The 20,297-nt window shown below is 42.4% G+C and overlaps 1 protein-coding gene across 1 annotated transcript in view; it reads right to left on the bottom strand.

Moving 5' to 3' along the window:
* The window catches only part of JAZF1 (JAZF zinc finger 1), a 340,900-nt gene that overhangs the window by 51,670 nt on the left and 268,933 nt on the right, over positions 1-20,297 (bottom strand). The window contains exon 3 of the mRNA XM_061197863.1: positions 806-1,002. Coding sequence (XP_061053846.1) covers positions 806-1,002 — 197 coding nt within the window. The remainder of the gene's footprint in view (positions 1-805; positions 1,003-20,297) is intronic.

The following is a 20,297-nucleotide window of genomic DNA, read 5'->3' on the forward strand; positions in this document are numbered from 1 at the left end:
AATGGATCCCTTACTTGGGAGAAGGTTCTGCGCATGTTCAGCTCAGGGCCTGGGCGCACTCTGGTCTGCTCCCAGTCAGGCAAGCTTAGAAGGAATGTTTGGGAATAAGTTCAACTCAGGGAAGACAGTTGTTACAGATGCTAGCTCCATACTGCAGTTTAGCCTTATGCAGTAATAAAGTCAATTTTAATCTTCACCTCCGAGTCTTGTTTTATTTTTCAAATTGCTTCCATTTGGGAGGGGAAGGCAAGAAAGAGTGTTCTTGTTGGCCCCCTAAAATACCAACATCTTCCACTAGGCCTCAGTCCATCAGGAAGAACAGGGAGGGGTCTCCTTTGGCTCACTACTATAGCTCAGGCCTGGCACATGGGAGGCACTCTAATTTTTTAAAATTAATCATTCTATCATGGAAAATTTCTTAAATAAGCAAAAATAGAGAGAATGGTATGATGAACCCCTATGTATACGTCACCCAGCTTCAACAATAATCAACACATGGCAATAAACAACATATAATCGATCTTGTTTGATCTACTTCTCAACTTGACCGAAGCAAATCCAAGACACTGCATCACTTCGTACATAACAAATGGTAAAGGCTTGAAAACATATCTATAAAACCATTATCACATGCATATTATAAATGATAATTTATAAATATTTCTTCCATAATAAATAGATGAATGAATCAGCAAACGCTATAGGGACCAGTTAAGGGTCAAAGAAGAGGTGGGTCTGAATCATGATCTGTCCCCGGCCCCCAGCACACCACAAACACACACCCCCCACGGGCCAAGCCACTCACCGGTCGGAGTGCTGCTGCGGAATGAAGAGGAGGGGGTGATGGGCGGGGTCACGGGGGGGGTAAGGCTTCCGCTGCTGTGGCGAGGCGGCGTGGACACATTCCCTCGAGACACGGAGCTGGACAAGGTCAGCGAGAGCTTCGGCTGAATCTTCTTCTTTAGGGACTCCTGCTCTCGGCGGGCAGCATCTGTCATGAATCTGCAGCAACAGTGGAAGGGACCATTTATGAGTAACCAGGACCATATACAGAGCAGGGGGATTATGACCGTTAACTCAAGTCTGACAGGTGCTCCACCCTGGGAAAGGGGCTCATTCACAGGTCTGTCCCAATTTCAAGAACTCACAACAGCTGCCCTTTTCCTACATGATGAAATTATCTTCTAGCTCCTTGTTTTAAAGTTCCTCAAAGTCAGGATCCTTTCTTCCCTGGGCAAACCCTCTGTGCAGGAAATGGATCCACATAGACTCTGTACTCACTACAGTGCCTTCAGTTACAAGACTGCCTCTCTGGAGGGTCCTCTCAACCCTCAGAAAGTACACCTGCTCTCAAAGTTCCCCAACCACTCCCAGCTACAGAGGACGTCCTTCATCTGTAGGTTGGTAGTATTTATTGTTTGTGCCACTGAACATATACGGCTTCATGAAAACTTTGATTCTTTTCTGTACTCTGGATTCTCATATCATTATTTGGGTTTTTAACACTTTCTTGGTGGATTGAAGGTCTTGTCTCCCCAGCCATTAGCTGAAAAGAAAGGACCCGAGTCCCTATAATCGTTGCTAGCACGCTGCCAGGCCCATCTTAGCAAACATTTATCAAATGAGTGAACAAACCTGCCCAAGCAGATTCAATAAGAGGGTGCGAGCACTGTACCAGGAGGAAGATCACGAAGAAAGATCTGTTTATGTTGTGATCTTATTACTCATAAAGGGAAAGGTGACTTTCCTTGATAGTTTCACTTCGGAAACTTCAAAGTTATTCTTTCAACACTTCTCTTAGGTTAGTTATATTCAAACTTTGTTCTTTTCTCACTGTTTAATCTAGCATTTCATAAATTCATGTAATAAGAGATTCAAAACAATCTATGAAGTGGTATCTCCTACCTAAAGAGCAAATGTCAACTGCATTTTTGAAAATTGCGATGAAAAGCCTAGTGAATAGAGTATATGAAAATGTTTAGGTGAAAAAAACATACACTTGTGCCCACTGCCTAAGTGAAGAACCAGACCATAACCATACCTCTCAACTCCCCTCCGTACCCCACCCTCTCACCAATTGTGTTTTGATTGTTTTAATACAATTCATCGTAAACTAATTCCATTGCACTTAAACATGGTATTTTACCCAACCCATTTCACATTCTGCCTACAAAATTCCTTCATATTTGTCTTCATCACGCTGCGGCATTTTGTAAGTCAACAGATAGTTCTCACGCCTGGTAAAAAGCTTTGAGTTGCTCAAACACCCAATGAAAAAATGTTACAATAGAGTTACAGTGTCTTAAAATGTCTACTTTTACACTTGGAACATGGATGGCACATTTCTTGAAGGGCTTTTGCAATATAATCTATATGCATAAACTGGATTTTATATGTTGAACCAAACTGTAATAAAGCTACAAGTTTTGCCTTGAGCTCTTAGGTTTTGTGCTACAAGATGGTGATGATTTAAAAAGAAGAAAGGAATGACAATGTAAAACAGAATTGTTTGCACCCGGCAGCCACGTACTCATTTATTTTCAGATGTAAAGTTGATTCTATTGCTCTTAAAACTTCTTTTTTCCCTCCTCATAAACCTCTACTCAAAATCTGGACTATAGAGAAAAGCAGGAACTGGTGCTTTCGTTTATTATTCTAAGTACAACTGCTAACTGGCATAGTGCTGAGCTTCTTCAACTGGGGTATGCAGTGCACCAGGGAGTGGGTGAAACCACAGGCTAAACATATTGTTTCTTCCAGGAAGACCAAGTGTTCTCAGTGTAGGTCATTCAAGTTAGTTTTTTATTTTTTTTCAATTTATTTATTTTATTTATTTATTTTTGGCTGCGTTGGGTCTTTGTTGCTGCACGCGGGCTTTCTCTAGTTGTGGTGAGCGGGGGCTACTCTTCGTTGTGGTGCGTGGGCTTGTCACTGCGGTGGCTTCTCTTGTTGCGGAGCACGGGTTTCAGTAGTTGTGGCTCGCAGGCTCAGTAGTTGCGGCGCACGGGCTTAGTTGCTCCGTGGCATGTGGGATCTTCCCGGATGAGGGCTCGAACCCGTGTCCCCTGCATTGGCAGGTGGATTCTTAACCACTGCACCACCAGGGAAGCCCTAAGTTGGTTTTTTAAATAGTAAAATAAACACAGATATGCTATGGAGTAGAATGAAAAATTTACATCTTGCATCTTAGTTAACAGCATGGGACTTGGAGTCAGGCAGGCCAGGGTTCAAATGCTGGCTGTGTGACTTACTATGTGACTCGAGGCAAGTTGATGAACCTCTCTAAGCCTCAGCTTTATTCTCTGAAAAATGGGACTAATAATTGTAGATAAAGGGTTAACATACCTCTTTTCCTTTTCTATAAGAGACTTTGATCTTTGGTTAACTCTGGTAACCTGCCAAGACGGTAAGTCAAATATGCTACAGGGCAACACTGCTTATATTAAGACTGACCCCCAACTGGTAAATGACATCTGGACTGGGAGGAGCTAGAAACCATCTACCCACACCTGTTAGGAAGCCAGAGCTTTGGGCTTCCTGAGCGCGGTGATCTTGCCCCTGAACATGCCCCTTGCAGAGAACTGGGGAGCGTGCCCAGGGAGTGTCATAAGAGCTTTGATTCCAGGGCAGCTCCCACCTTTGCCCGAGGGGCATCTTCTATCTGAATCTGGATAGACTGCCATGTGTACCAGTAAGAACTTCACAGAAGGTGTGACGCGGCCCTGCTGGCAGGCTGTGGCTCTGCCTTTTATCTCTCTGAAAAGACCCAGCGCCCATGGCGGCCTCTGGTCATCTTGTGAGTCTGAATATTCATGGTGGAGGAAGGTCACCTGCTGGTGGACAAGGCAATAATAGTGCTGACTTCAGAGGACTGTTGTGAAGACTAAACGAGGCAGCAGTGCCTGTCATGTAGGAAGTGGCTGTTATTATTATAGAAAGCTTCATAAATGTGGTCTTATCTGTATATTCCATCTACCTTACTCCAAGTTTCTTGAGGATGCACTGCATGTCTATGGCTCTGAAAGCACCTGGTTCATGCCTCATGTACAGTAGGATGGGATGTGGAATAGCTGACCAGGACTCAGCCCAGAGAGTGCATAGAGAGTGTCAGAAAGAAACTCTTGCCAGAGAGAGAGCGAGCGAGCAAACGAGCTTTGCAGGCTTTGCAGTATCTTCTCTTACTCTGGTTAAAAAGTATAAAACTATCACAGCTCACAGTTTTTATTGTAAAATAAATACTCTCCTACAGCTCAGAGATAAAAACAACTATAAACAACCACGACAATGTGCACACACATATCCCTCACCTTCACTCCTTCATGGATTTGGTTGGCTATGGACAGCCATCTATTTTTGGCTTGTATCCGCTAAGTGCTTTCTAGAAGCGAGAACGAGGCACCATGTTAAAAGCATTAAACATGAAACTCATAAAACACTTCTGCCAACCCTTCTCTCCCTCCACTCTCCCTCCTTCTCCCTTGGATTGGTGGTTATGAACTTGCAGCTATACCCATAAATCAAGGCAAGCTTGCCATACCAAGATACACAGCTGCAGAATTTATTCCTGGTGACAAAACACACACACGCATGGGCATAAAAACGCCTTTGGAGCGCTGGATAAAATTCACCAGTTTCTCCCTTGGCAGTGTTGCACTGTTCCTCTTTCACTTATCACCCATGACTTTACCTATTTTTTTGAGACTTATTTAAACCTTACAGTTTTCAAGCAATGTTCCATCAATACAGTTGTTTGTCAAAAGATGGGTGGATTCCTAATGGCAAAGAATCACCTGGGGAGACAAGTTTATAAAGAACCTGATGAGGCAGAATAAATAAAGGCTGTGACTGCAGCCAAGAACTGGACTTGAGTAAGTTGGCTCTGAGCATTTTCCACCTTCAAGGGCGGCTGCACTTTGACATATCCTTGAAGGACCAGAGCCCAGATCTTTCCTTCATCAGGATTAGAAATGTTTCCTCTGTATTTCCAGATGAGAGGGAGTTCAGGCTTGGGAAGCCACACCACTCTGTGGTCTGGTGAGTTTTTCTCAATGGATTTTGACATGACTGGTGATCTTCTCTGAAGCCCTCAGTAATCGCAGCCAACATGGGGTTTTAGAGCAGGGAGGAACCTGGATGAGACAGATCACCTAGTCCAACCCCCTCATTTTTCACAGTAACTGGGAAATGAGGTGAAGGGGGCTGTTCAAGGTCACTTTGCTGGCTGGTGGCAGAGCTGGCATCTGAGAAGTCAGCCTTGGGACCGTATCGAACGCTCCTGCTCCGCCAGGCTGCCACTGGCACAGCAAAGAACCCTGAGCTTTCTTGTGTTTGCTGGAGAGTCACGGTTAAGTTGAAAGGGGTTAAGGAGCTGAAGCTTAGGGCCTGAGGAAATGCAGAGGAAACACCTCGGGGGTTTACACATTGGAAGTGGGGCAACTGGAAGAGCAGAGGCCTTTATGCTCCCAGGGTCTGCCGAGTTCTGCTGTGTGGGGTCCCTTGGCTCCTGGGGGCCCTGGATTTGTAGCCTCACTGGGCTGTGATGCAGGGAGGGCTCGCTGTGCCCTCGTCCCTGAATTCTTTCTGCTTTGCAATGGCAACTGTTCTGAGTACTCGTGTGCTGGTGCGGGCTTATGCTGGCTTGTGAGAGCTGATCATTAAATTTTTAGGGATTTAGGCCAGTTGTTAAACATACCCATTATTAAAAATTAAATTATGCGATTGGGAGTTTGGAATTGACATGTACACACTGCTATATTTAAAATAGATAACAATCGTATGATATCCCTTATATGCGGAATCTAAAAAGAAATGATACAAATGAACTTACTTACAAAATAGAAACAGACTCACAGACTTAGAGAATGAACTTATGGTTACCAGCGGGGAAGGGTGGGGGGAAGGGATAGTTAGGGGGTTTGGGATCCACATGTACACACTGTTATATTTCAAATGGATAAACAACAAGGACCTACTGCATAGCACAGGGAACTCTGCTCAATGCTATGTGGCAGCCTGGATGGAAGGGGAGTTTGGGGGAGAATGGATACACGTATACGTATGGCTGAGTCACTTCGTTGTGCACCTGAAACTGTCACAATATTGTTAATTGGCTATACTCCAATGTAAAATAAAAATAAAAATAAAAATAAATAAAAAAAATAAAATAAAATAAAATAACCAACAAGGACCTACTGTATAGCACAGGGAACTCTGCTCAATACTTTGTAATAACCCAAATGGAAAAAGAACTTGAAAAAGGATACATGTATATGTAAAACTGAATCACTCTGCTGTACACCTGAAACTAACACAACATCGTTAATCAACTAAATTCCAATATAAAATAAAAATTAAAAAATCAAATAAAAAATAAATTATGTGAACTTCAAATTAGAACAAGCATATTAAAAATAAAGGTAACAATACACAAGGTTTATCAGTTCTTATCACTTTCTTTCATTTTACTATTATCTATGCTATTTAGGTTGTTTACATTAGTAATGTCATATCTGTTTGGTAGAACTACTATATGATGCTGTATGCTACTGCACATTTCTTCCCAACTCTGTTCAGCAATGTAATGTTGGTTGCTTGAAATTGGCCATGATGGGAGTATTTAAACCACGGAAATTGGCAAATATTACAAATCAGGGTTTTCTCTCCACCCCAAGAGTCAGCCGTTAAACATTTACCAGTATACCTGTAGTTATTATTATTTTTTTTTTAATATGGAAAAAAAGCATTTGAACCAGGCTCCTTGCCTATTCACTAAAGGAGCTAATCGGGGAAGGGATGAAGGATGGATAAGGAAGCCTTCTTTTCCTTTTTAAAAGTATAAAAATAAGACTTCTTGGGAATTCCCTGGTGATCCAGTGGTTAGGACTCTGTGCTTTCACTGCCGAGGGCGCAGGTTCGATCCCTGGTCAGGGAACTAAGATCCCACAAGCCACAAGGTGTGGCCAAAAAAAAAAAAAAAAAGACTTCTCATTAAAGAACACTTATAGAAAAATTTTTATGGATTTGTGACTTGTGCTTAAAAACATTTAAAAAAATTCGGTAATACACACACAATTGAGGGTACATATTTACAAGCACAGTTTAAAGAAGAATAAAATGACAATCCATGTACTCACCACTCAGCTTATGAAAAATTTTTTTACCAGAACCTTTGAAGTTTGCAGATACAACTATGGTTGATTTTTCAGGGTATTTTCCTTCTAGTATTGCTTTTCTACACATAGAGTGAACTGGATATTTCTTAAAAAAAAAAATAGTCACTTGAGGGTTCATTCACTGTTGACTAACAGCCTGCAAATCTGTGGTCAGGCAAAGTCATGTTTTCATTTTGAAACTGAAACTGCCATAAGATTAATTTTAACTTTCCTACAAATCAGAAATGCCCAAGTTACTTTAATTTAATATGGTCATTTGCAGTAATATTTGTTATTGCTTGGGGAAGTACATATTCCTTAAGTAAATTTTCAAGACTCCATTATAAATCTTTTAAATCCTTAGACCACAGTTCATTCAGTCTCACATATTAAACGTGGAAACATGACTATAACACTGCAGGGGGAAAACGTCAAGTTGCTGGTCCATGGAGACCAGTTTCAACCACAAGCTCAGGAAATTTACAGAGTTGGCTGGAGCCCGGGCCGAGCCCGCCCTGCACCTCACTCTCTGGCCAAACACCTGAGCCCAAGTGTCCTGCTGGGGCAAAACCACTTGGCTTCCGCCCGCTCTGGAGAACCCAGTGATGGAAGTGACCACTAGAAACTCGAGCCTCTCTCAGAAAAACCTGACAAGAATCCAAACTCTGAGATGCATGGCGTGGTTTGGCTGTTATTATAAGACTCTGAAGAGGCCGTGTAGTCCAGAGGCCGGAGCTGTGTGTCAGGAGGCTCGTTTTGGGGAGAAGAAGCGGGTGGCCTCTGGAAGTCCCAATGCTCCCCCCAACCCCCGGTCTGGCCCTGGTTTTTCTACTTGTTAAAACTGAGGAGTTTTGGTTTTATGGGTATAAGAAATATATCACCCTTATTTTCCTTCCCAGCTCCAACAGTCAATGATTCCCGCAGGCCGTGTTTCCCAAACTTTTTTTGACCTCAATCCATTATAAGAAAGCTTATACACACATACGTATAATTAGGTCCGCAATCTGCTATTTTGAAATCTCTAGAGCTCTGAAAATTGGAAAGTTTCTTATGTTTGACAGCAAAACTCACGGGGGGACCAACCCTGCCGTGAACTACTTAAAGGCTATTTACACACTTTATTTATTGTATTTAGTGTGCATATTTATATGCTTCACTGCACAAACATCAGTGTGTTTGACTACAGGGGGCTGCCCTGGACCCTGTAGGGAGAGTTATGTAATAGGCAGTATTTGCACCATATTGTCTTTCTGAAATTAGAAGAACTATGACTTGTGAAACATATCTGGGCGCAAAGACAAAGAATTTTTATGTAAACATCTGAAACAAAAATTTCTTGAAACAATCCTTACTACCTGTGATATACTCTGATATTTTTCTATTCTATTTGATTTTAACAAAATATCCTGGTCATGACCACCACACTAATTTCTTGACCTACTAATAGGTCATGGCCTGCAGTTTGAAAATATTAGTGTAGCAGTTAAGAGGGTCTTTGTAGGCAGACTGCTTAGATGCTAATTTCTCCTCTATATTCTCCAGCTGTGTGACCTTGGGCACGTTACTTAACCTCTCTGTGCCTCAGTTTTCTTATCTATAAATGGTGAAAATAATAAGGGCTATCTTACAGAGTTGTGAAGATGAAGTGAATTAATACATGTAAAGCACTTGGAATAGGGCCTGGCACTCGGTGTTTGACAAATGTCATGTGAACAACTCTTGTTCTGGAAATCCTAACTCATAAATCTTTCATTCTGACGCTTAACGTCAGCAGTTTGGTTACTTCTGAGCTGAACTACTGAGTATTAGGATAAGTATTGCCATCATGAGTTCTGCTGATTCTGAAAGCAACAAGCCACCTTCACGGATTCTGCAGGCATTGATTGATTAAATTACTGCTTCAATCATAGGCAAATTTGAAAAAGGTAGTTACAGTAGCTGGAATACAAACAGATGGTTCCTCTCCTTAAGGACAACATGCTGGGAGGTGGAGCATCTATAAACCCACACACCTCCTCTTCTTTACTTCTCTGCCTTGATTTCTTGAGGAGAACCAATTATAGAAGGTCTTTCTAGCAGGACAGGCAACAGGAGCACAGCTACTTGATGGAAAGATGTTTTTCTGTGCAGTTATAGGCTGCCCTCTACTTGGGAGATTCATAAAGTCGCACACGGCTCAGATGTGGTCCACAACCAGACCTCTGTACAAAGTACCACATCCAACTACTTCATTTGAAGCTCAAAAGCTTTGATCTGCCTTTTCAATGGCCCTTTGGGCATTGCCATGTTTTGGTGAAAACCAGTTTGTGAAACCAAGAAAGCTTTTGAGGAAAGCTGCTAGGAGCTGGCAGACAGACCACAGTTCTAAGCACTCTCAAATCTGCTAACTCATCGCTCCGGACAGTGGGATCTCTGACCTGACAAGGACAACAATCGATCTTTCCAGTGGAGAGTACCTTAGGGATTTTCCTTTTCTCCAACTACTACGACACGCAATCCAGGACAAGGATGGACGGAAAGCCAGTAAGGAAGCAGAATGATCCGTAAGACATTCGAATAGAGGCTATGGGAATAACGGCACATTTCAGCATGTGATCATGTGTGGTCCACATGTCAGAGGATCTGGCTGTTCTAGGTCTCAAAGTAATGATGGCTTTCAGAACACACATCTGCTAATAAATTCATGGGGCGGCCCCTCTCATTTTAGCAACTTAAAGCCACAGTGAGGTTGAGGGGTGTTTGGTTAGAACAGCTGGCCAGTGAAACATGACCTGCTGGCAGCAAGTGGAGTGACTGCTTGTCTGCGCCCCTTCATTAAGAGAAGGGCCTTTCCTGGTGATCAGGGAACTTAATAAATGTTCTTCTTTTCAAAGACAAAAGACAATTTGGACTCCCAAGTAACATTAATTTCAGAAAGTTTCTAGTGAAGTTTTGAACAATCATATGTTTCATTTCTCATCCCAGAGCTATTTTTGCCTTCACAATCTGAGGCCTATGGGGTGGATTTTGAAGCTTCATAAAATTTTTCGCAGTGTCACCAAAACTCAGAGCCTCTTTTAATACGCTGCTGTTAAAAATTTAATGCAAAATAATAAAACTAAAAGAAGCACCAGGAAAAAACCCACACCATCTGATCAGATCAGTTTGGCACTTAACTTGTGAGGGGTTTGTGTGTTTGTGTGTGTGAGATTTTCATCTGATATTCACATGGGTTGTGGGCATAATTTGTGAAGCACCACCAATGAATTAGATTTTGTTCTTGGGTACCAAACCAAAACCAACAGATTTATTGCATTAAGTGAGACACCTTTTTTCTTCCTCCCTTTTCTTTACTAAGTTTACATGTGATACATACAGGAGGATATAGATTCTGGACTTTGAGGAGTAGTTCCAGTCTAATTTGCACAAAATAAATTAACACCAGGGCAAGCCAATTTCATATCAGACATTGTAGCTAGTTTATTAAGAGTTCACCTTATTTTTGGGGACAGGGAGAGGAGAAAAGAGAAGGACATAAGAAAAAAGAGAAGAGGTGATCTTCCTCTTAACTACTCTCTTGACAACTATATTTTCTTTCTTTTCTTTTTTTTTTTTTTAAGGGCAGCTATAGTATAGCTTGAGTACTCTAAAACTTTAAAAAATATTTATTTAGGGACCTCCCTGGTGGCACAGTGGTTAAGAATCCGCCTGCCAATGCAGGGGACACGGGTCGAGCCCTGGTCCAGGAAGATCCCACATGCTGTGGAGCAACTAAGCCCGTGCGCCACAACTACTGAGCCCGCGCGCCTAGAGCCCGTGCTCCGCAGCAAGAGAAGCCACCACAATGAGAAGCCCGCACACTGCAATGAAGAGTAGCCCCTGCTCACCACAACTAGAGAAAGCCCGTGTGCAGCAACGACCCAACCCAGACAAAAATAAGTAAATAAATGAATAAATTTATTTAATAACTAACACTCGGTTGCCCATTTCTATTGCCAAGTGGTATACCTTATCTAACTACCATCTACCATCACCAGCCTCTCATTAAAAAGAAAAAGCCACTGTAACATAAAATATAGAAAGGACATAATCCTGGAATAAAATAATCCTTTCATGAGAAAGACTGTCCTTTATTCTGAGATTATGATAACAATAGAACAAGAGAAGAATAAATGTACTTAAACTTTTTTGAGATGCAGAGAAGCTACAATATAAAATTTAATTTTATTATTTTGTAATCACATCATATGTACATTGTAATATACTGTTTATAATAATATGTTGCTTATAATTATTCTCTAGATACAAGTTATTAAAAACATCCAACTTTATTTTCTATCATGGCCATTGTTAAAAATTCAGTTTCAAGGAATGTTGACTAAAATGGAACTATTAAATTTAGGAGGAATCATTTGCAATGTGCTGCAAACTGAAAGAAGCCAAATACGTGAGCACCCAAACCCGGGGGCTTCTCCTTTCCCAGAGCTTGGAGAAAGAACACACAGAGGGGCGGTGGGTGCTGGATGCCCCTGCTCCTGGGCCCCATACACCCTAGGCAACTTGGAGACTGCAGACCAACAGAAACACCCTTATGAACAGCATCATTCAAAGACTAGTAGCTGTCTGTGAAGAGTACTTAAGAACTAATTTTTTTTAAAATGATAATCTCTTTCCCGGAATTTTAGCACTCAAATGAAATTCATGCATGGAGGCTAAATAACTACAGTAATGAACAAAATCCCATCCCTGAATACCATTACTTTGTATATTCCCAATAAATACTGGGTATTTTCTCACAACGAAGGAATAATACAGTTAATCTACCTTAATGGAATCTCTGGTTCAGGTTCCAGCAATCACTACTTAAAGCCACAGGTCAGCGTAAATTATCAGTGAAGCAATTAATTTTGATTTACTTTAGCCCGAATAGAGTAAACCATGGTCTCTTTCATCGTCAATGCCAAGAATAAAAACCACTTCTGAAAACGAAGCCCACAAATCTCTGGTTTGACGGCCAACTGGAATATCCCTCTGTTGGCAACTCTCTATCATCCTTTCCATTCCTTTTCTACTTTCATCGAATTGGAAATAACTATGGCTATTTCTTACACATGGTTTTCATTGCTAATTTGACATCCGTGTAAAAACCAATGAACAAAACAAAGAAGCTGTATTTTATGAGGTTTTGTGGTACAAAACTACAAATAGCTTTTGAGTTTCCTTGTTTTGCCTCCTCTGGAAGTAAATTAAATGAGTTATTTGAGGTTTCCATGTAAACTGCTAATGAGATGATGCATAACTCTCCTCATAAGCTGGGAAAAGTTTAAAAACTAAAGAAAAAAAACTGGATTTAGGTCTCCGGAGTTTTAGTTCCAGTATCATTAACAGCTGTGAACACAGCTTGGTTGAAAGTCTAGCTTCTGGGGGCAAACTCCTGATTTAGGTATTCAAGCTTAGGCAAATTATTTACCCTCTCTCGTCTTGGGATCCACATTTATAAAACAGAGGTAACCCTAACACCTACCTCATGGGGGTTATTGTCAAGATCTCGCTAGATAAAGGCATGAAAAACACTTGGTTCAGCATAATACTGCACATATGTCAGGAGGCTGCTCAGAGTCTTGGTATTTCCATGGGTGTTGGCCCTATGCCCCTGACTCTCACCCAGGAATTATGTTAAAAATGTAACAGCCATCTGACTGGATAATTCTTATGTAAGAGGTCATTTGTGCAGGGAACTTATGCAGTCCAGTCTACCTAAGATGGACTTAGACAGAAATCTAAGTCTGGGGTCAAAAGTCTCTGTTTCCAAAGAAGAGCACTTCTCTGATGCTGCCATGACCAATCCACTTAGGTCGGCTCTTCTGACCAAGTGGGGGTGACAGTCAACATTTAGTTAAGACAAGTGACTTGGAGTGAATCTAGAACCAGGGGATGGGGTGAACTGGAGGACTCTGGCTACGGAAACTTTGGGTTGAGAAAGAGGAGGGGAAGCATGTGAGATGGAAGAGGACTCTCAATGTCAGAGGAGATCTCACACAGGTAGGGCTTGTTTATGCCAGGGATGGCACGCACAGTGTCTCCAGTGCCACTTATAATCCACTCAGCCCACGAGAGCCATTGCAGCTCCATCCCAGCCCTTTTCCCTGTGCTGCTTATGGATTCAGCCTTAGAATCTTCCTTTTCACCAGCCCTAGGTTGCCACTATCCACTGATTAAGGTGACGCGTAAGTTGAAAGTTTGTGCCATCTCTGACTTACACATTTCCCCCAATATCCACTGATATTTCCACTAATATTTCAACTAATATCCCACCCGAGGCATATTCTAACTCAGTTGGTACATGCATTATCCATCCTCAGAGAAGCAGGGAGCAACGATGGCAGACAATACACTTAATAGCTGAGAGAGAAAGTTGACTTTGTCCAAGATGAGAACTGTCCCCAAGCGAGGCAAGGATATTCAGCACACATTCAGATAACTGCATGCATTCATGAATACAATTACAGGGCCAACTCCTCATTCAAATTTATTTTTGTGTATATGTGACTCACTTATATACAGAGTAGCAGTCAGAAGAGCATTGTTTGGGAACAGGGTGGAGACAGCAGCATTTTCTTCTTACATGGATTAATCCACTTAGGCAGTGAAACTATTTTGGGGGGCAAAGTCAGCTCTATACATGGGTTGTGCCTTTACAAAGTATATGCCTGTGGGCATCACAAGCTTACAGACCTCAAGTTTCATGGGCCTTGGAAGCTGATTATTTTTCCAAGTGATTTTTCTTTCCTTTTGTTGCAAGGGTTCAGTTAAGCTGCTTCTGGACTAAAGTGTTTGGTGTTCCCTGTTTTCCAGGAGGTTTGCACCTGATAAATGCGTTTAGGTATTGGATTCTTCAGATAAGTACACACACATTTGAGGACTGAATAATCATTTTTTTAAAAAAATCAAAGGGATATGAACGTCCATGTCTCTTCTTCCTGCTTGACTTAACCCAAGGAGTTTGTGAATGCTAAAGATACTTGACAAGCTATAAACTGTGAGTAAATGCTGGGGGTGAAGAGGATGAGGGGGTTGAGGATGGTGATTATTTAAATTTTTTATTAGAGATTATTTCAAAAACACACAAAACTAGAGAGGTTAGTGTGATGAACTGCCATGTTACCAACACTTTGCATCTTGGTTAAACTTTCTCCCCTCTTCCCTTTTTAGGCCATGATTATTATCCTTCACATATTTCTTATCATCCTGTGTTCATCTGATCACTTGAAAAATATATAGGGATAAAATAAATGGCAGAAGAATAAGGGAGAAGGCAAGAGAGAAGAGAGAAAAAAAAATTTCAACATAGTCCCTGGGAAATACCTAATGAAGATTCAAAATTGAGTAAGATGGTTAGTGGCATAACTGCAGGGTCTCCCTCTGACATAGACACAGCTAAACTATAATGTCTGCAAAATTTGAGCACTATTATACAGAGTATATACTGTTGAATGACACACCAAAGCCTTATTAATATGGAAGGTCTGAGCCAATGGCTCCCAACTCTCAGCTATGGGGGACCCATTATAGTGTTGAATGGTGCACTGCTTTGAATATCATAATGGTACTGCTGGGGTCCTTTAAATTTTGGGGGAAAAGGGAATAATACAAAATTACTAGTCAGTACTGCTTCAAAATTAATTTGTATTTTACAAGATCCCCTAATCACCTTTCCCCCACATGTTCCATCCCAAACAGGGACTTTACAGGTTATTTTGAAAAAAAAAATTCAGGGTATGTGTGTGGGTACGTGTTTAAAATTTTCAAGAATGTCGCTGTATTTAACTGCTAATGAAGTGTTTCTTGGAGGGGCGTCCAGACCTTCAGTGGATTTACAACGAGAAGTCTTTATTTGCATGCCAAAAGCGTGCACTAATCCTCAGCATCAGCTGGTTCCCAGAAATACATGTGCCCCCAAAATCCTGTTTATCCTGCTGGTTTATTTAGCAAAGCTTTTCTTCACAGAGAGCACAGGCCTCCATTTCAGGCTGACCAACCTGCTTATTCCAAATCCCTAATTAATGTAATTAAAGCTTTAATGGACTGCAGCCAGGATATAAACCACACAACCCCCCTTTTAAACTTGTTGCTTGATGAGTGTGCAGGACTGGTCCACGGCAGAGGGCTTCCTGTGTGAGGACTGAGGCCCTGCTCTCCCAGAAGGCCCTGGACACCTCTCACCCAATGCCCAGGCCATTTCTGATGCCCAGGGAGTCAGTCGTTCGTCAGGTTCACGCTCACAGACCGAACTGCCCCCCACCCCTCTGGTGTTCACCGAAGCAAACGGGTTCTCTCTAAACATTCCTATACATGCTAGTCTCTTGGGGATTTTTCTACTGCCATTATGCCCTGGGAAACAAGGCTAATGTCTTAACTAAAATACTGAATACTTCCCAGCAACCTAGGAGAATCTTGTTAGATCCTGCAGAGCCCTGTTGTGTTAACCCGCCTGCAGAGAATCGCTCAGAACCTTTCCAATAACCAAACCCCAAAGGTCTACAGCTTAAACCCAGAGTGCTTTTAGGTGTTCCTACAAAGTGCAAACTGAGCCATAATGGCTCTGGTGAGTTCACGTCATCTAAGCTTCAGGTGGATATCTGGAAGTTAATACTGGAGAAGGGAAAAGGATTTACAATTTAAAAAAAGCCTTTTCAGTATGTACTAAGCTAGATGTCTTCTAACTATTACCTTACTGAATCCTCACAACCACCTCGTCAGGGGTTATTATCAGTCCCATTTTACAGATGACAAAATTGAGTCTCAGAGACATCAGGTAGTTTGCCCAAGGACCCACAGCTAATAAAATGCTGCAGGAAAGATATAAGCAAAAACGCTCAAGATCTGTGATGCCCAATCCAACAGCCATTAGCCTATGAGGCTACTGTGCACTTGAAATGTAGCTAGTGTGACTGAGGAACTGAATTTTTGATTTTATTTAATTTTAATTAATTTAAACCTCAACAGCCACATGTGGCTAGTGGCAACCATATTGGATAGCATGGAAATGGAATGTTTCCATCATCACAGAAAGTTCTGTTGGATGGTGCTGTTATAGCTGATAAAAGTTCAGTTCTGGATATGCTGGGTTTGAAATGGTGGTGCGACATCCAAGGGGGATAAACAAACAGGTAAGCAACCTAGACTTGGGAGTCATCCACCCAGAGAGGAAAGCAGGAGGGCACGCAGGGAGGGAGAGCAGGGACAAGGGTTGAGAAGAGAAACTGGGGGTGGTGGTGGAGAATGCCTACATTTTAGCCAGCAGGAGGAAGAGGAGCCCCCAAAATCACTGAAAAATGGAGTTCTTATACTTTTTTCAGGCTTAATAATTTATTTCTCCTCTTACACTTTTAGATAAGCATTTGGGGAACAAATATTTTGCTTAAGATTGAAGATCTACCTTTTATAATAAAAAAAGTACATGTATTTACTGTTTACATGACTGGTGCAAAGATATCTTCCCTTTGAAAGGTATGATATTTATGCCCTCCAGCTCAGAGCCGGGTACACTATGTGCAGAAAAATGTTAGCCCAAGACACAGCATCCCATGGCTTTGATGCAACGTGCAGGAAGTGGTTCAAATTCAATTGCAAACTGTCCACAAACTCCCTTAATAATGAGATCCCAACAACTTGTTGAAATAAAAGCTCTGATGCAGTTCCCTGCTGCGAAGGGTACTTCACGATGATTTTCACTTAAACCTCCCCTTTCAGTTGCCTGGGGGAAGTCTTCATGAATTTATCTGATCCTGTATTTCTTACTGTGTAATCAAAGTTATCCAGAGAAAAAGTCTAATTCTTTTCCTCGTTGGGAATGAAAAGTTCGCTCACAATGCCTTTACAGTCAGGAGTTTCACTTTGGTAAGATCTGAGACCAAACTCTCTTTTCCTTTGGTGAGAAAGATCTTGGGCCAGTCTACCCCATGCTCTTTATCCTAGTGTCTGGAGCACCCACTGACTTCAAAAGGTAATTTCCTACCCACCCCTGTAGATGGAGGTGGGTGATGCACAGAGGGAGGAAGGAGAGGGGGTAATGAGAAAGGTACGAGCAAGGCGATAAAGGAGCCTGCTATGGTTAAGGTTAAAATTAAAACACAAACCTTGAAATTTAGAGTTCTGAAAAGCCCATTAAAAGATTTCCAACTTATGGGCTTCCCTGGTGGCGCAGAGGTTGAGAATCTGCCTGCCAATGCAGGGGACACGGGTTCGAGCCCTGGTCTGGGAAGATCCCACATGCCGCGGAGCAACTGGGCCCGTGAGCCACAACTACTGAGCCTGTGCGTCTGGAGCCTGTGCTCTGCAGCAAGAGAGGCCGCGATAGTGGGGGGCCTGCGCGCCGCAATGAAGAGTGGCCCCTGCTTGCCGCAACTAGAGAAAGCCCTCGCACAGAAACGAAGACCCAACACAGCCAAAAAAGAAATAAATTAATTTAAAAAAAAAAAAGAAAAGATAGAAAACAAATATAGATGACAAAAAAAAAAAAAGATTTCCAACTTTTTCCTCTATATAATTACAATGGGGCTTTGGTGACTACTCACAGCGCCAAGTGGCCCTAAAACGCACAACGCAAATTGGGGAGAGAGGAATTCTGGGGATTAAAATGCAAGAAGCATGCAAACAGAATGCCAGTGTTGCCTATTAAAATGGGGAAAAGACTGGAGGATGCCAAAATGAAGCTCCCATTCTCCCCACCCTTGCTTCTGATTGTCCTAGGTAGTGTTTGCAACCACAGTGCTGAATTTACATACAGCCGACTTCCGCCTCATTTATGCAATTAACCACAATTTCTCTGTGTGTGCATCACTCCCTGGGAGAACATGAAGAATCTGCAAGGAGATGTTATCTCTTTCAGGATAACTGGGAGCCATTTAGTGGGTAATTCACCGAATGGTACCCCAGTGCCTTTGAAAGAGTTGATTCATCTCCTGAGGGGCCTTGAGAATGTGCTTCATCAGGCCTAATGGAACCAAAGGGATGTCATTACAGAAGAGCTTGTATTATTTTCCTTTTTTTTGTAACCAAATTGACTTTTTCTGATCTTTTTAATTTTAATTTTCTTAACAATGCATTGTTAAGAAAAAACAAAAACCAGAATAAGGCCACACCTTTCGGGCAAGTAGGACTGGGAAGAGAATGTTCTTTTCTAAGGCCTGGCTTCTCTCGCTCTCCGCCTGTGGGTGGAGGAGGGACGTGGACAGGGAGACCCCGTCGTGAACAGTGCTGGGTGGGCCAGGCCTGGGCAACCTCCAAGGGGCCTTGAGGATGCTAGACGGTGGGCACATTTACTGCTCTAAAGATGGAAACCACTTGTCCCCTTCAGGCTGCATCAGAGCTCAGCTCAAACCCTTCCTTCCCCTTCATCTCCTGCCCTGATTGAAATTTCCAGAAGAAGAAATTCCAGCCCACCCATGGGAGCCCTTCCAGATGCCCCATTCCTCTTATATGCAAGCAAAGAGATAATTTGGCCACTTAAATTCTGACCTGCCCTCATTTTACTGTAACTGAAGCCTAATTTCTCTCATTCATTCTTGGTGAGGTTCTGACTCAGCAAGGGCTGTGGTGCAGAAAGACCACGGTGGGAACTGCAGACAAGACCCGCATCCAGCTCTACCGCATGCTAATCACATGCTTGTGATCAAATTTTTAAGCTCTCTGGGTTTTGGTTCTCTTATCTGTAAAATGGGGGTATGATTTACTCACTTCTTTCTTTCTGCCAGCTCTGGAAGAATGCAAGGTGGCTCTCCGGGATCCATAAAAGTACAATAAAATAGAATGACTGATAAGAAGGGCAGAAGAAGTAGGACAAACACGAGGCTGGGGACATAGCAGAGAGGCAGGGATGGGGCTAAAACAAATGGGGCTGAGACTGTCCGCTGACGTAGTTGCCATGTGGGTTGAATGTTCCTGAAAATCCTTGTAAGTTGGAAAAATGTGAACGAATGTAGGGAATTGCTCCCAACGTTTGCAGCAGCTACTGAGCCCAGGACTATGTGTGCTGTAATTCTACTTAACAAGTATGTATGGAGGTACAAGGGCTGAGGGAGACGTGGAGAGGAGGAAGCCAGCAGCCTGGTGGGGGGACCTAGGGGACAGCGCCAGTGACTCTCCAGCAGAACGTGGGGAGCACGTCAGGAGCAGGATGAGGCTTCAAGCAGAGGCCGTGTAAGGTTGGGCCAGGGTCCTGGGTATTGAGAACTGTGTGCAGGCACCCTCAGCGTCTGCTATGTCTGTATGAATTCTGTGTCCCCTCTGTTTCCAGACTGCATTTCCGACTCTCACGTGTTAATAAGCATGACTGCCAGGAAAGCAGCCCTCACATCTCTTACAAAAAAATGGAAAATCCTGCTCACCAGCTAAGGGTAAGAGGGGCGTGTGGCCAACACTGACCTCGCCATTCTTACTCCGTCTCCCATATAGATGTGCCACTGCTCAAAAAGGACTGGATGATACTAACTTTCATTTTCACACAGGGTTCTCTGAGCATCTTTAATACGTGTTCAACCTTGACTCCATCTCATGTTCAACATCCCCATAGAAAAGGGGCGTCTGGATTTCCCAAGACATGCACAGGGCTCATCTTCCTTTTAGAATCTCCCCATCCCAACCCCCGGTGTGCTAATGAAAACTATTTTATTTGTGGCAGTAACCAGAGTGCCATTTACTCCAAAAATTTTAGCTGGTGAAGAAATGGGCCCTAGCTCTTAAAAGCAAGGATTACACTAGCCTCGGTAACCAATGAGATGGGCAACCACCAGCCATTTTAGCTACAAACTTCTGTTAAGAGTTTACTATCAGGATGATCCCTTCGAGCAGGCCCTATTAAAAAAATAATCACCATCTGCTCGACTCCCTTCTTTTTTATTAAACTGGTCATTAATTACTGGTAACAACTAATTTCATCTGGATTTTATTGAGTAATTATAAAATAAACAGGGGAGGATATCAAGCTTCCTGCCTTGCTGAGGGCAGGAATTCTTTATAATGCTATGTTTCAAAAGGGGGCTGTAATAAACCACCAAGTTCCATTTAATATGGTAATTACAATTCTCAAAATTCATCCTTCCTGTGGTTAACGAGTGCCTTCTTTCAGGTTAGCTCAGCCTGACTTCAGCTTGGGTCATTAAATAG

This window comes from Eubalaena glacialis, chromosome 8 (assembly GCF_028564815.1).
Source record: "Eubalaena glacialis isolate mEubGla1 chromosome 8, mEubGla1.1.hap2.+ XY, whole genome shotgun sequence".
In the NCBI taxonomy this organism is placed as follows: Eukaryota; Metazoa; Chordata; class Mammalia; order Artiodactyla; family Balaenidae; genus Eubalaena; species Eubalaena glacialis.